The 15,771-nt window shown below is 34.6% G+C and overlaps 1 protein-coding gene across 9 annotated transcripts in view; it reads left to right on the forward strand.

Annotated features, from left to right (window-relative positions):
- KIAA0586 (KIAA0586 ortholog) overlaps window positions 1–15,771 on the forward strand; it is a 107,185-nt gene that overhangs the window by 21,210 nt on the left and 70,204 nt on the right. For 8 of the 9 annotated variants that reach the window (XM_045900951.2, XM_045900958.3, XM_045900952.3 and 5 more), the window contains 8 exons: window positions 1,150–1,282; window positions 1,995–2,212; window positions 2,850–2,922; window positions 4,686–4,913; window positions 5,860–6,034; window positions 10,731–10,928; window positions 12,802–12,989; window positions 14,936–15,043. In XM_045900951.2, the coding sequence (XP_045756907.1) occupies window positions 1,150–1,282; window positions 1,995–2,212; window positions 2,850–2,922; window positions 4,686–4,913; window positions 5,860–6,034; window positions 10,731–10,928; window positions 12,802–12,989; window positions 14,936–15,043 (1,321 nt within the window). The remainder of the gene's footprint in view (window positions 1–1,149; window positions 1,283–1,994; window positions 2,213–2,849; window positions 2,923–4,685; window positions 4,914–5,859; window positions 6,035–10,730; window positions 10,929–12,801; window positions 12,990–14,935; window positions 15,044–15,771) is intronic. The other variant, XM_064571113.1, reaches the window with a different exon arrangement.

A 15,771-nucleotide genomic window follows, 5' to 3' on the forward strand; every position in this document is an offset into this window, starting at 1 on the left:
TTCTGTAAGGTGTGTGTTCTTTGTCATGTGTGGTGGGTCTCTGTTTGGTGAGCTAAGTCTGCTAATGATTAGAAAGAGACTTCCTTAACTACCTTGAACCTGTAAGTCTCTCTCTGAGTGTCAAGGGGCTGTGTGTGTGTGCGCATGTGTGTGCGCACACACGTGTGCATGATTGCATGTGTGTGGTGTTAGGGCACACCTTCAGTGCTCTGGCACTTTATAAGTCTGTCTTAACCTTAACTTGCACAGAGCCTCAATGTCAGCCAGACATTGGCTTTTCTCAGATCTTGCTTGGGCATTCACAGAGCCCTGTACATGCATATGGTATTTTAGATCCCCAGTAATGTGTTAGGGATTTTCAAAGTTCCACCATGGACATCTCATTCCCCTGAGTTTTTGTTTATTGGCATCCCTCTTGTTTGCCTCAACTGCTGTAGCCACCTCAGGCAGCTGAGATGTTAAACACTTGCTGCTATTTTCAAAAATTGACCTGTAGTTAGGGTTTCTCACTGAGCTAGCCCTAAGCCAGGTCATATAAAGAGCAACCCTGTGAATGGGACTTTCTGAGAAGCTCCAAACCTGTTCTGCCCTTTCGAGTGGTTGTTAGGCTGTTGGTTTTCATAGCTACAAGGGTTGTGAAGCTGTTAATTTTCAAGGCTGCCAGAGAGTTGGGGAAAGGGTTCTTGGAGTGAAGCAAATTAAAAATGCATAAAGCTTGCTGTTCTTACTGAAAGTCAGTCATTTTCTTGATTAAATATTCCTTGAGTTGTTGGTAACCTTTCATTTCCAGAGTTCTGAAAAAGCTGATTTTGACCATTTTTGCTAGTGTTCTCTTTGCTCTTATGGAGGAGTAGATTTTTAGAGGTCTTATTCCACCCTTCTAGAAGAGCTTCTGGACGTTCTCTTCTTCAAAGCAAAACCTTTTTCTGCTCTTTTTCTACTATGCCTAAACCAGTCTGGTCAGAGTAATTTTGTATCTTGTGATTTTCTGTGTTTGATATGTTTAATCACTTAACTGATTAATTTCATTGTACAGTTTAATAATATACCATTTAGTACTGTATAACTAAGAAGGTATCACAGATTTATGTATTCAAATGTCCACAATTTATGACAATTTAGGAAACTTTATTTTTAAATCTTTCATAGCATTGACACTTTATCCTCTCAAAGATTTCCTTCCTGTGAAGAACTAGGAGCAGCTAAATTGCCTGTACAGAGGTCTGATGATTTTCTTCATGATCCTGGCCAAAAGAGGAAAGAAACAAATGGTATACTCCAGGTAAAGTGGAAACAGGATATTAAAATTGATGATGATGAGTAATATAGAAGTTATCAGGACAGAAAGCAAACAGAAAGATGAAGACAAAGTACTGAAAAAGAGATGTTAACTCAGTCTGTTTTCTTTACAAAACTTTTCCAGAAGCCCTCACTAAGTGATCTCTACTCATGGCTCCTTGGCCACTGCTAGCTTTCCAGCTTCTATTGGAGAGGAGAAAAAGGGGAAAGAGAACTGTAAATGACCCAAAGTGTCTGCCATGCCTACCTAGAGCCAACTTGCTCTTATATTGTTTTAGCTTTCTTTCCCATATAATAACTTTTATTGGCCACTGGACTGCCCAGCACTTCCGTGGACTTCCCAGCCCTATTTCACTTAACATTCACATTAGTACTTCTAAATGGAAAGAAACCTTAATTGCTAACTTTATTTTTTTATTTTCATTTTTAATTGAAGTATAATTGACATACAATATTATATTCGTTTCAGGTGTACAACATAGAGGTTCAACAAATATACATTTTGAAATGCTAACCATAATAAGTGTAGTTACCATCAGCCCAGTACTATTTTACAGCTCTTCAGTTTGACAGATTGAGTCCTTAGAATATATTGGCATAGTGTATGGCCCCAACTATAGTTATAGCTCTTGTTTGCATTAAAATAATTAATATGAACTTTATATGGTAACATTTTTGCCTTTTTTTCTTTTAAGCCAAAAGAATCTCTGATTATGTCAAGGCTTGCTGATCTTCCACAGAATTCCATTAAGCTTCAAACAGCCAATAAAAGATCCATCTTGAAAGATGCTGAGAAGATTTTGAGAGGAGTACAAAACAATAAAAAAGTCCTTGAAGAAAACCTGGAAGCTATTATTCGTGCAAAAGATGGTGCTGCCATGTATTCGTTTATCAATGCTCTGTCTACTAATAGGTAAGACAGGATGTTGGCATCCCAAGGCTGTCTATGAAACTACCAGTTGTATAGGCTTTTTTTTTTTTTTTTAAGATTTTATTTATTTATTTGAGAGAGAGAGAATGAGAGAGAGCACATGAGAGGGGGGAGGGTCAGAGGGAGAAGCAGACTCCCCGCCGAGCAGGGAGCCCGATGCGGGACTCGATCCAGGGACTCGAGGATCATGACCCAAGCCAAAGGCAGTCGCCCAACCAACTGAGCCACCCAGGCGCCCTATATAGGCTTTCTTAATTGTTTTTCTATGTGCTTCATTTTGCTCAATATGTTTCAGTGATTTGAAAAGGTCCTTTATTTCCCTTGACAATGTGGACTCACTATAAAGTTAGAATTTAGATATATACATGTTGCTATTACTTTTTACAGATGTAAAATTTTACTTTAAATTTTTTTTTCTCTCTTTGGTATATATCTTCTGGGATCTATTCAAACATCCTTCAAACATTTGATGAAAACTAGTAACATTGGTTTTTTCCTTTTCAGATGAAGGCTATTGGGCTACACAGTAGATTCAAAACTGGATAAGAGGCCTGATCTAGGTCCTATTCTCAGAACATTAAATGCTAATTTAAGACAATTCTTTTTTTCCCTTTTGTAGAGAGATGTCAGAGAAGATCCGGATCAGAAAGACAGTGGATGAGTGGATTAGAACTATTTCTGCAGAAATTCAGGTAGGTATTGGAAAAAACAATTAAGAGAATTCTCAAGAGATAATTTCTAAGTATCATACTCTCAAAACATTCCTTATTATAAATCTACTTATAATTTTTCATTTCATTCTGTTATTCTTTACTTAGTAATGAGTTTCATTTTACTTAGCAAGTGCTTCTTCTCATAAATTATGGCTCTTATGGGGCAAATTGTTGGACAATAACTAAAATATGAGTAATTTGAAAGAAAATATAGCAAAAGCATTTAGAGAAGAAAAAAGTACACTTAAAAAACATTTCAAGGCAGCAGATTTAGAAGCACTGGCTTGCCAAAGTAAAAACACCAAAGTTATTTAAAGGGAAAATACCCGACATGATTTCTAAGATTACTACATTTACAGAAGTCAGTTCCAGATGGAAAAAGTACCACTTTATTTATTTATTTATTTATTTTTACATTTGTTATTTTTATTTTTTTAATTTATTTTTTTAAAAATTTTATTATTTTATGTTAGTCACCGTACAGTACATCATTAGTTTTTTTTTTTTTAAAGATTTATTTATTTATTTGAGAGAGCGAGAATGAGAGAGAGAGACAGAGCACATGAGAGGGGGGAGGGTCAGAGGGAGAAGCAGGCTCCCTGCTGAGCAGGGAGCCCGATGCGGGACTCGATCCAGGGACTCCAGGATCATGACCTGAGCCGAAGGCAGTCGCTTAACCAACTTACATCATTAGTTTTTGATGTAGTGTTCCACGATTCATTGTTTTCGTATAACACCCTATGCTCCATGCAATACGTGCCCTCCTTAATACCCATCACCAGGCTAACCCATCCCCCCACCCCCTTCCCCTCTAGAACCCTCAGTTTGTTAGAGTCCATAGTCTCTCAAAAATATGGAACGCTTCACGAAAAAGTGCCACTTTATCACATCCCAAAGCTCATGGTGGATCTTCAGAAATTAGCGTTACAAAAATCTAGGAGAGTTGTTTTTATTAGAGGGTCAGTAGTTTAAAGAAATTCTTAAAATGTATATATTGGAGGGAGCAGAACTAGACAAAGTAACCCTGTTATTTTCATCTTTGGGTGCAAAGTGTTTTTTTCTGACTGTGAGATGTGTGTATGTGCTTCACAATGGTAGCAAGACGATGTGTCGGTTCAGTTTCCACAGCAATAAATGCTAAAATGTATTTTTAAACTTTATTGTTTAAGAATATATATCTCTAATGTTATGAAGAAATTTATTATCTACAATGTGATGCACCAAAAAAAAAAAAAATTAAATGGAAGAGTTGGAGATTAATTTTGGCTCTGCAGACAACTGGCAATGTATGTCTTCTATTATACTGTGAATTCATTACAAAGTATGTTTATTTAAATCTTCAAGCTATTTTAATTTATAAATATATATTACAGAGTTTTATTGCGAAGTTATTTACTTTTTGAAATTTATTTTTTTTAATTTAACTTTTTGAACATTTACTCTAGTCCTATGGTTCAAACATCAAAAAATGTAAGATTTATAATGAAAAATTTCCCTCCTACTCTTGTACCTCATCTACTATTTCTCATTCCCCCTGCTCCATAAGGCACTAATCTTTTTAGTTTTTGTGTTTATTCTTCCAGAGAGTTTTTATTCATATGTAAGCTGATATAATTTATTTACAAAGCATTTAAAACTGTGAAAGTATATTTTTATAATAACAGAAAATAAATTCTAATACTTTAGATGTGAAAGCACTACTTGGATATGTTTTAAGTAATTTAAATTTTGGTTATGTTAAGGATGAACTGTCAAGAAAAGATTACGAACAAAAGAGATTTGATCAGAAGAATCAAAGGACCAAGAAAACTCAGAATATGAGTAAAGATATTAAAACTAACATGCAAGACAAAACAGTAAACAATTCTGTAATTCAAAGAAAACGTTCTCAAAAACAAGAAGAAGAGGGTTTTAGAAATCCACCCATGAGGAGCATGCCTGCTTCAAACCTACAGAAAGAGAGAAAAGAGGTAAGATACTACTCTGGTTTTGTGACATGAAGGTTGCATTATAATTAATTATTTCATTTCCTTTAAGCTATAAATAATGAAGTGAATATGAAAATGTTTTAAAAACACGAAGGACTACATAAATGTAAACTGTCTTTAAACTATTGATATTTAGTGTTTTGGGAATTCATTATATAGGAAGCAGTGCACAAAATACATAGTTTCTTCCTTCTGAGATCTCACGCTTAGAATCATAATATTTTAGTTATAGCAAATGTATCTAGAGATCATCTAATCCAAAAATGAGATTCTCTATAGTTTGTGCTACTCAAAATTGTATTTCATCTTTATATGTATATATGTGAATATACATATTTTTTGTTTATTTTTCAGTTTAACAAATGTGTAGAGTGCCTACTGATTGTGAGGTTTGGTACTAGATGCTGTGGAGGGTATGTTTTTGGCTGCTTTAATTAGGCTTAACTTTCTTAATACCAAACATGGATTGTTGGGCACATTAATAAAGCATCTAATTCAGTGCTGAGCACTTAGTAGATCCTCAATAAATGCTACCTTGTTGTAGCATTTAGATTATGATTGAAGGCGGGATCAGAAAATCATTTAAAGACTTGATTTATGTTATATTATTGTGATTGAATATAATAAGTATATCAAATATGTCTAAACCTTACTTTATGGTGCTGAAAATATGCTTAGTAGTATAAGAACCTTTGTGTTTTTTGAGTGGATGATTTTTATATTTACTTTTCATGTTTTTGAAAACCATAAATCATTAAAGCTATGGTTTGAAAATTAAATCTAGAATTTAAGAGCCATTTAAAATAGAGGACTTTTGTGACCTGATAATTCTTATTATAGTACTTAAGCTGGCCAAAGGAGGCTTTAGAAAATTGAGGTGTGTTTGATGACTATTTCTTTGATGAGTTGAATAACTTTGTGTACTTAGGGATTTTTGAAAGCAACCACAGTGGTACAAGACGAGGATTTTATGTTACAAATTTATGGAAAACCAATTTATCAGGGCCATCGCAGCACTCTTAAAAAAGGACCATATCTCCGATTTAATTCTCCATCTCCTAAGTCCAAACCACAGAGACCAAAAGTAATAGAACGAGTTAAAGGTAAGGAACCTCATTTTTCTGTGGTAAACCTCATTTTTTATGCTATCAGTTTAATATGTAGAGTTTAACTTTTTCTTTTTATGACTCAGAAATATGGTTCAAATTATATAATGCTTAGGCATTCTTTCTAAGAGTAGGAAGAAATAGGCTACTTCAAGGCATAAAATGGGAATAAGTGGGGAAAAAATATAGACCAGATTCAAGGAACAAGATAGGAATAAGTGGGGGAAAAGGTAGGATTAGGTGGTATCTTCATATAAAGCATGATAAAATTTGCATTTTTGAGATGGTATCTTGAACAATTTAAATTATAATCTAGGGAAAGTGGACATTTCCTTGAAGACACTGCTGTATCATATTCTTTACGAAACAATGAAGATCAGCTATATGCTGTATATTATCACAAAAGGACTTATGTAGTAAAGGTGAAAAAAATTTTTTGGTACTTTTATACACCACTAAAAATAACTTCATTTATTACTGTATGTTTTGACTCACATCTACCATTTCACTAGTACAATATTTATTTATTTATTAAAGATTTATTTATTCTAGATAGAGCACACGTGCGTGTACATGTGTAAGTGGTGGGGGGGGGTGGAGGGGGAGGGAGAAAGATAGAGAATCCTCAAGCAGACTCCCCACTGAGTGTGGAGCCCACTATGGGGGTTGATCCCACGATCAGAGATCATGATCTGAGCTGAAATCAAGAGTCAAACACTTAACTAACTGAGCCATCCAGGCACTCCTCTCTAGTATATATAAATGTAACTCTTCATTAAATATGGAGTCTATTGACTGTGGTTACATTTTGAAATTTCTCAGCTTGTACTCTAGCAGCTAGTAAGCTTCAACAGTATGTGATAACTAGTGGACACCAACTCATTTTTGTTTCTTATCCTTTCTGGAAGTGGAGCTGTGGCATTGCTTTAGTTTTCTGTTCCTATCATTTATAAAAGTTAGGTGATAATGTAGGGTGTCAGTTTATCTAGAAATCCTACTGGTGTTATTAAATATATAGCTTACGGATAATATTTGCTGTTTCCGTTTGTTTATTGGTGCTTTGCTATTAATTTATATTTGGGCTTTTGAAAGCCTTTGTAAAAAATAACTTGAGGTCTTAAAATACTTAAAAATCCAAAAATAATTTTAAGTAACTTGTTTAATGGTGGAAGTGACTAAGAACCTGTGGAAACGTGCTTATTCTTGGGCTTAGTGCCTGTTATTTTCTCTTCCTGGAGAGCTTTTCCCTCAGACCTTTGCATGGCTTCCTCTCTCAGCTCTTTGGATCGCTGTTCTTAGATATTAGCTCCTCACAGAGGTCTACCCTGACCATCTTATCCAAAAAATGATCCTCTTAATTCTCTCTATCCTTTTCCCCTGCCTTATTTTTCTTAATAGCACTTTTCACAATCTGATGTTATATATATGTTTTTTAACATTTATTTTTTATATGCTTTTTTTTTTTAATTTGAGTATAGTTGACACACAACGTTACATTAGTTTCAGGTGTACAACTTAGTAATTTGACAAGGTTATACATTATACTTAGTATACCACAAGTGTAGCTACCATCTGTCCTGTTATATTGTTATTACATTGACTGTATTCCTTATGCTCTGCCTTTTATTCCCATAAGTTATTCATTCCATTACTAGAAGACTGGAACTCCCACTCCCCTTCACCCATTTTGTCCAACCCCCTACCCACCTCCCCTCTGGCAACTATCAGTTTATTCTTTGTATTTATAGGTCTGATTCTGTTGTTTTTTTTTTTTAACAAAGAAAACTAGTGTTTATTAAGCATTCAAAGCAAAAATAAAAATTTTTCTGTGAGATTGAGGCCTCAATAGAGTAATTTTCTATCCTTGCTATAGACATTTTCTCTTGTAACTGGAGATTAATAATTTTATATTTTATTATTTAAAATTTTAAAAATATAGGAAATACAGAAAAAAGCTTTATAAGAAAATATATCCTCTGTAATCTCACTACCAAATCTGGTAAATTTCTGGTATTTTCTTCTGTGTTTACTTTTTTTTTTTTTCTTTTTAAATCAGTTTAGTTAACATGTACTGTATTATTAGTTTCAGAGGTAGAGGTCAGTGATTCATCAGTCTTATATAATACCCAGTGCTCATTACATCAAATGCCCTCCTTAACGCCCATCACCTAGTTTCCCCAACCCCCCACCCACCTCCCATCCAGCAACCTCTAGTTGGGTTTCCTAGAGTTAAGAGTCTCTTATGGTTTGTCTCCCTCTCTGTTTTCATCTATTTTATTTTTCCTTCCCTTATGTTCATCTGTTTTGATTCTTAAATTCCACATAGAAAAAATAAATTCCACATATGAAATCACATGGTTGTCTTTCTCTGACTGACTTGATTCTGCTTTTTGTTTGTTTTTAGATTCCAGTAAGTGGAATCATATGGTATTTGTTTTTCTCAGTCAGTAATTTCACTTAGAACAATACCCTCGAGGTCTATCCGTGTTTTCTCAAATAGCACAATCTCCTTTTTTATGGCTGCATAATATTCCACTGTATATATATACACTGTATCTTTATCCACTTGTCTGTCGATGGACATTTAAGTTGCTCCATATCTTGGCTATTGTAAATAATGCTACAATAAACATAAGGGTGCATATATCTTTTCAAATTAGTGTTTTCGTTTTCTTTGGTAAATATGCAATAGTGGAATTATTGGATCATATGGTATTTCTATTTTTAATTTTTTGAGGAAAGTTCATACTGTTTTCCACAGTGGCTATATCAATTTACATTCCCACTACCAGTGCATGAGGGTTCCTTTTTTTCCACATTCACTTATTTCTTGTGTTTTTTTTAATTTTATTTTATTATGTTATGTTAATCACCATACATTACATCATTAGTTTTTGATGTAGTGTTCCATGATTCATTGTTTGCGTATAACACCCAGTGCTCCATTCAATACGTGCCCTCTTTAATACCCATCACCAGGCTAACCCATCGCCCTCCCCCCCTCCCCCAGAACCCTCAGTTTGTTTCTCAGAGTCCATAGTCTCTCATGGTTTGTCTCCCCATCCGATTTCCCCTCTTCATTTTTCCCTTCCTACTATCTTCTTCTTTTTTTTTTTTTAACATATAATATATTGTTTCAGAGGTACAGGTCTGTGATTCATCAGTCTTACACAATTCACAACGCTCACCATAGCACGTACCCTCCCCAATGTCTATCACCCAGCCACCCCATCCCTCCCACGCCCCACCACTCCAGCAACCCTATTTGTTTCATGAGATTAAGAATTCCTCATATCAGTGAGATCATATGATACATGTCTTGTGTTTTTTATTTTAGCCATTCTAACAGGTGTAAGGTAATAATCTCATTGTAGCTTTGACGTGCATTTCCCTGATGATGAGTGATATTAGCATCTTTTCATGTGTCTATTGGACAACTGTATGCTTTCTTTGGAAAAAGGTCTGATGTTATATTTTTGTTTATTGATTGTTTTCCTTACTAGGTAAACTCTATGAGTACAGTTGGTTTATTCGGTACTGTATTTCCTGTGTCTGGAGCAATGCCTATGAAGTCCTGAAAACATGTATTTTAAATGAACATTCAAGAAAAAAACTCATTTAAGTGAATGAATGAATGCAAGACAACAGAATGAGAAAATATAGACGAGATACTAAAATGTTTCTTCCTGGGATCATGAAGCTATATTTAAAAGTCTAGATTCATAAAATTACTCCCATATTAAAAGTAAAAATGTAGTAATGTCAGGAATTTATTTAGAAAATAGTTTCTTTTCCTTTATGCTTTTACTTTTCTTCACTTTCCTCAGGTTCCATAGAAATCAGACAAATTTCTAAGTTTTTAAGAATTCAGGATTCAGGGGTACCTGCCTGGCTCAGTTGGAAGAGCATGTGACTCTTGATCTCAGGGTCGTGAGTTTGAGCCCCACATTAAGTGTAGAGATTACTAAAAAAAATAAACTTAAAAAAAAGAATTCAGGATTTAATGTCTATATGGATTTAATTCATAGGAATAGAAAAAATATAATGATATTAACTCCTGTAAGGTTTTAATAGGTATAGAATTTGACTATGTGTACATAATTTCAAAGGATAAAGGCTGGTTATTCAGAATTATGTCATGAGTAAAGGTGTAATGAGAGAATGAAAAAAAAACCCAATTCCAAATATGATCATTAACTTTTTTGTACCCATAGGGAAAAAATGTAATGAGTTAAATAAATAGTACAGTCTGAATATTCTTCTGAATCTTTTATTCAATATTTTTTCCCTAATCATTAAATCATTGAATCTGTCTTGTCATAGTAGTTGTGCAAGTTGTTACACCTATTCAGGGTCTCAGAAACCATGGCCTACAAGTCAGCTGCCTGTTCTTATAAGTAATATTGGAACCTAGCTGCACTCATTCATTTGTGACTGTAGCATGACCGCTTTCATGTTTTAGTGGTGGAATTGAGATGTTGTAGCTGAGACCACATGGCCCATGAAACTAATATGTTTACTATCTGACCTTTTAAGAGAAAGTTTTTGCCAACCCATGGTTTATGGGTTACTTCTATTTTGGGGCCTTTTAACCTTATAGAATGAGATCTTTCTGTGAGGAAGAGTTCCTGTATTTCTAGCTGGATAGATGTTCAAACTATTTTAAAATCTCTGCCACTGATAATTATTACAGGCACTAAAGTTAAGTCAATAAGAACACAAACTGACTTGTATGCAACAAAACCTGTGAAAATGGATTCCAAACCACAACATCCCGTGACTGCTGTGCTTCCTTCTTGTGATCAGCAGTACTTGTTCAGCCCAAGCAGAGAAATGCCTACTGTTTCAGGTACACTGGAAGGTCATCTAATTCCTATGGCCATTCTTTTAGGTAAGTCCCAACAAAATACACAGCGTGAATTTTAAATTCTTATCAGCAGTGGCTGAACTGCTGATAAAGGACGTAATAGTCTCCTATGTTTTCCTCTCTGTGTTATATCTGTGGGTAGGGCCTCTGAATGTGTCTTCCTCCGTGTAATCGCTGTCTCTGAAATAATAGCTTCCCACTATAGTTTCAGTCACAGGAAACATTCCTTTGGCATTTTATAATACATTGCTGTAGATGAAACAAAGTAAAAAAAAAAGTTTAGATATGTTATAGATTTCATAATAATTAAAGAATTAAAAAAACTTGAGTGGTTTAATGTCATGTCTTAGGCAAAGTACTTTTTTTTTTTTTAAGATTTTTATTTATTTATTTGACAGAGAGAGAGAGATCACAATAAGGCAGACAGGCAGGCAGAGGGAGAGGGAGAAGCAGGCTCTCCGCTGAGCACAGAGCCCGATGTGGGGCTCGATCCCAGGACCCTGGGATCATGACCTGAGCCGAAGGCAGATGCTTAACCATCTGAGCCACCCAGGTGTCCCGGCAAAGTACTTTGAAGTAATTTTATGTACTTTTGACGTGGTAAGTAAAAATTGTGTGGTTGTGGGGCGCCTGGGTGGCTCAGTCGTTAAGCGTCTGCCTTCAGCTCAGGTCATGATCCCAGAGTCCTGGGATCGAGTCCCACGTCGGGCTCCCTGCTCCGCGGGGGGCCTGCTTCTCCCTCTCCCACTCCCCCTGCTTGTGTTCCCTCTCTCGCTGTGTCTCTCTCTCTCAAACAAATAAATAAAATCTTTAAAAAAAAAAAATTGTGTGGTTGTGTATTCTAAAACAGTAGTTGGTTATTTACTTATTTGAGGTCTCTCAGACTCGTAAAAATTTAACAAATCGTTTTTGCTTCTACACTAGCTCTTCAAATCTAGTTAGCTATTATTTTTCTGTTAGTGTCTTCGCTATTCTTTCTTAAATTTGATGAATTATTTAAATATGAATATTTTCCAACAGAAGAGATAATTTTTCATTTTTGATATTATGGGTTAATGGCATGTCAACTTGGTAGCTGTGTCTGTTCAAACATGCCTCCTGTTAGTGTAGTAGCTAATACTTACGAAGTCCCTGCTATGTGCCAGATACAGATTTAAGCACTTTACATATATGAATTTATTTAATCTACCCTGTAAAACACATGGTAATGAACCAGTTTTATAGATGAAGAAACCAAGGCACAGAGGAGTGTAGTAACTTGTCAAAGGCCACATAACTCAAGTGGAGCTGGGATTCAAACCCAGTCAGTCTGGCTTTAGAGTCTACGCTTTTAATGAGTACACTGTTCTGTCCCTCTTTATTTTGAAATATAGGAAATGGAACTTGTGAAGTGAAAGCTAAGTTTCTGATAGCTATGATAATTACCAAATAGTGGGAGTACATGCTATTTAGTGGTAGCCAGACACTAGTATTTTGTTGTTGGTTTTATTTCTGTCCATTGTTGCTCTATAAAGATTTGAGAATAAAAATAACACAGTATAACACACTACACTTTAATCTTGGCTTTGCCACTTACTGTTATGACCTTTGGCAAATCACGTTGTTTCTAAACGTGAAATGTGGATAACATTAATACCTTATAGGCTTATTTTGAGGGTTAAATTAGATAGTGTATGTGAAGTGTCTGGCACACGAGAGTGCCTGATAAGTGTGAATTGCTTCTGAAAGGATGATGTGGTGAGTATGTTGACAGTGGTGATAATAGAAGGAAAGGTGATTGCAGATGGCACTTCCTTTTCAGGTGAGAGAGAATTCAGCCATAAAGATCTGGGTTGTGTATTTGATTTTTCCCTTTATTTCTGAAATAGTTGACTCATCTCTTCCCCAAACTTTTTAGGACAAACCCAAAGTAATAGTGATTCCATGCCACCCCCTTCAGTAATTGTAAACAAGCCACACCCTGTAACAGTGACTACTTCTATTCCTCCATCATCTCGAAAAACGGAAATTGGAATAAAGAAACCTAACATCGCAATTATAGAAATGAAGTCGGAAAAAAAGGATCCTCCTCAGCTTACTGTACAGGTATGTCAAGGTGCATGAGTAGAAAATTTTAAGGAAAAAAAATCTTTGGTTAAACTTTAGCACTTAAAATTTATTGCATTGCTTCATAAAAACTTTGCTTTCATCATGGGTCTTTTGTTCTTTAAAACTGTGATATTAACGTGATGTCTCTATCCTTGTTCTGTATGATTTAAGCTACTTTTTCTAAGCCAGTGGCTCATATCCAGGTGACATGATGATATTCCAAAGGGAACAATTGAACAGTTTATTATAATTAATTTTAAAAGAATGAGTGTGACTTTAAATATATATAAGATTTGAATGAATGGAAAGAGAACTTATATGTGAAGATTAAATATTCAAATTGTCAATTCTTCCTAAGTTAATATATAATTTAAGTCAAATTGTAATTTAATCTCCCCCACCCACACAAAACATGTGTTTAATTTTTTGTTTTTTTTCTTTAACTTAAGGATCATTTTGATGTTTGAAAGAACAAAGGGTTTTTAGTATTGGACCTGTACAATGAAGTATTTCAGAAATAGCCTTGGTTATTTAAAAAAAAAAAATGTAATATGAGACACCTGGGTGGCTCGATTGGTTAAGCATCCAACTCTTGATTTCGGCTCATGTCATGATCTCAGCGTTGTGAGACTGAGCCCCACATTGGGCTTCGAGATGTGCGTGGAGTCTGCTTAAGATTCTCTCTCTCCCTCTGGCCCCCCCCACCCCACTGACTCGAGTACTCTCTCTCAGCACTCTCTTGCTCTCTCTTAAAAAAAAAAAAAAAGAATGTAGTATGTGGTAGTTACTTCATGTATTAGTAGTAAATAGGAGTCTTGTCAGTGAAATAATATGTTGTAATTGGTTAATAATGTGGAGAATAGATCAGTTTTAGACTCTAACCTCCCACTGTATGGCACATGAGTTCTAAATAGGCAACAGGCAAAAGTATAACTGTAAAATGTAAAAACAGCAGAATTAGAAGATAATTGCATGGAATCTTTATCAAAGCTGAAGCTAAGTCTGGATATGAGAGAAGAAAACCTACATATAATAAAAGAATAGATTTGAATCTGTAAAATCTAAAACTGAAAGTAATATAAAAAATTCCTATATAAAAAGGAAAACATACAATTAGAACATATGAAAGGAAGATGCTAGAAGGTTAATTTTTAAATCTGAAAACTTCCATAAATTAATAAGAAAGCAGATGCAAATCCAGGAATATTCAAAGAACCTGAGTAGGACCCTACAGAAGAGGAAATACAGTTTATGAGCAAGAAAATGAATAATTTAAATCTTTCTAGTTACTAAGATAATCCAAATTAAAATAACAATAATATGCCTCCATTTAAAAACTTATTGCTGAGACAATTATGTTTTTGATGACATAAATAGAACTCATTTGGACTACATTTTGGCATTAATTATCAAGAATTTTAAATATTCATGCTCTGTGATTCAGGAAGTTAATCTAGTATCTGGTTATCTAGCATGATAAATAATTCAAAGTTTAGGGAGGAGAAAACCCTATATATATGAAGAAGTTTTTTGTGGTGATAGGTGTAATAGTGGAAATATTAGGAATATCATAATTGTTTGCCAACAGGAAAATGGTTAAATAATTATGGCATATGTATTGTTGAAATATTATAGTTATTTAAAATATAATTATTAAGTTTCTGTGGGAACATGAAAGGTGCTTGTAACCTAGTTAAAATGAGAAATCAGAAATAAATAGTAAAAAGGAAAGGGAGGATTGAAAATAAAGTTATCTTAAGATAGTAGGATTTTATGTGTTCCCCTTTATTTTTTAAATTTTGTAAAATATGCTTTCATAACTTAAAAAATTGTTATCCCTTGACTTCTCAATAAAAAGTTAAATATATGTTATTGATGTATAGACTGACAAATATTTCAGTCAAAATGATGAACAGAAAGCTGGATGTTGTGTTTTGTTTTAGGTATTACCCAATGTGGATATTGATAGCATTTCGAATGGTAGTGCTGATGTCGATCTATCTGTGCCTAGTCCCAAAGAAGCATGTCCTCCTCTGAAAACCTTGACACAGGTATTCAGAAATTTATCAGATAGTTTTGAGTAATGTCTGACAACGGAGTTTAACTAATATTATTCCAGGCGAAGTCTTCCATTATATAATCTATTATAATAATTTAGGTTTTGAGGAAAAGATTCAGAATGAATCTAGTATCGCTGATGAACTTGAAAAAGAAAGTTTGTTTAAGATCCTTACATTTATAAACATTGTGAAAGTGATAATTCTCAGTGTAGCTTTTTGGTAATTTAAGTTGTCTCATATGTGAAGAGAGAATTTCTATCTCTTTGGAGAAGAAACTGGATTTAAACAGGAATCACATTGAATCACTATGAATTTCATAGTGATGTTTGGAGTTCATGTTTTGGGATGTTACTTTGTCAATATAGTATTGATATGATGCAAAAATAGGCATTTCTCCCTAGTATTTATTTGCTATTGAATAATGAAGCTCTAACTTTACAACACACTGAAATAACACTGTACTGAAATAACACTATAACTTTCCCCAGCTTTCATCTGTTGTAAGAAAATGTGGTCCTCAAGGATACAGTTTTAAGGAGAGGGAAAACACCAACAATTTTTCATGATCAGAAATAGTAAAATAGGGGCACCTGGATGACTCAGTCGGTTAAGTGTCTGCCTTCGGCTCAGGTCATGATCTCCAGGTCCTGGGATCAAGCCCCGCATTGGGCTCCCTGCTCAGCGGGGAGTCTGCTTCTCCCTCTCTCTCTCTGCCCCTC

Source organism: Mirounga angustirostris, unplaced genomic scaffold, assembly GCF_029215605.1.
Source record: "Mirounga angustirostris isolate CCGP_5_RB_7025 unplaced genomic scaffold, mMirAng1.0.hap1 SCAF_9, whole genome shotgun sequence".
NCBI classification, from domain to species: Eukaryota; Metazoa; Chordata; class Mammalia; order Carnivora; family Phocidae; genus Mirounga; species Mirounga angustirostris.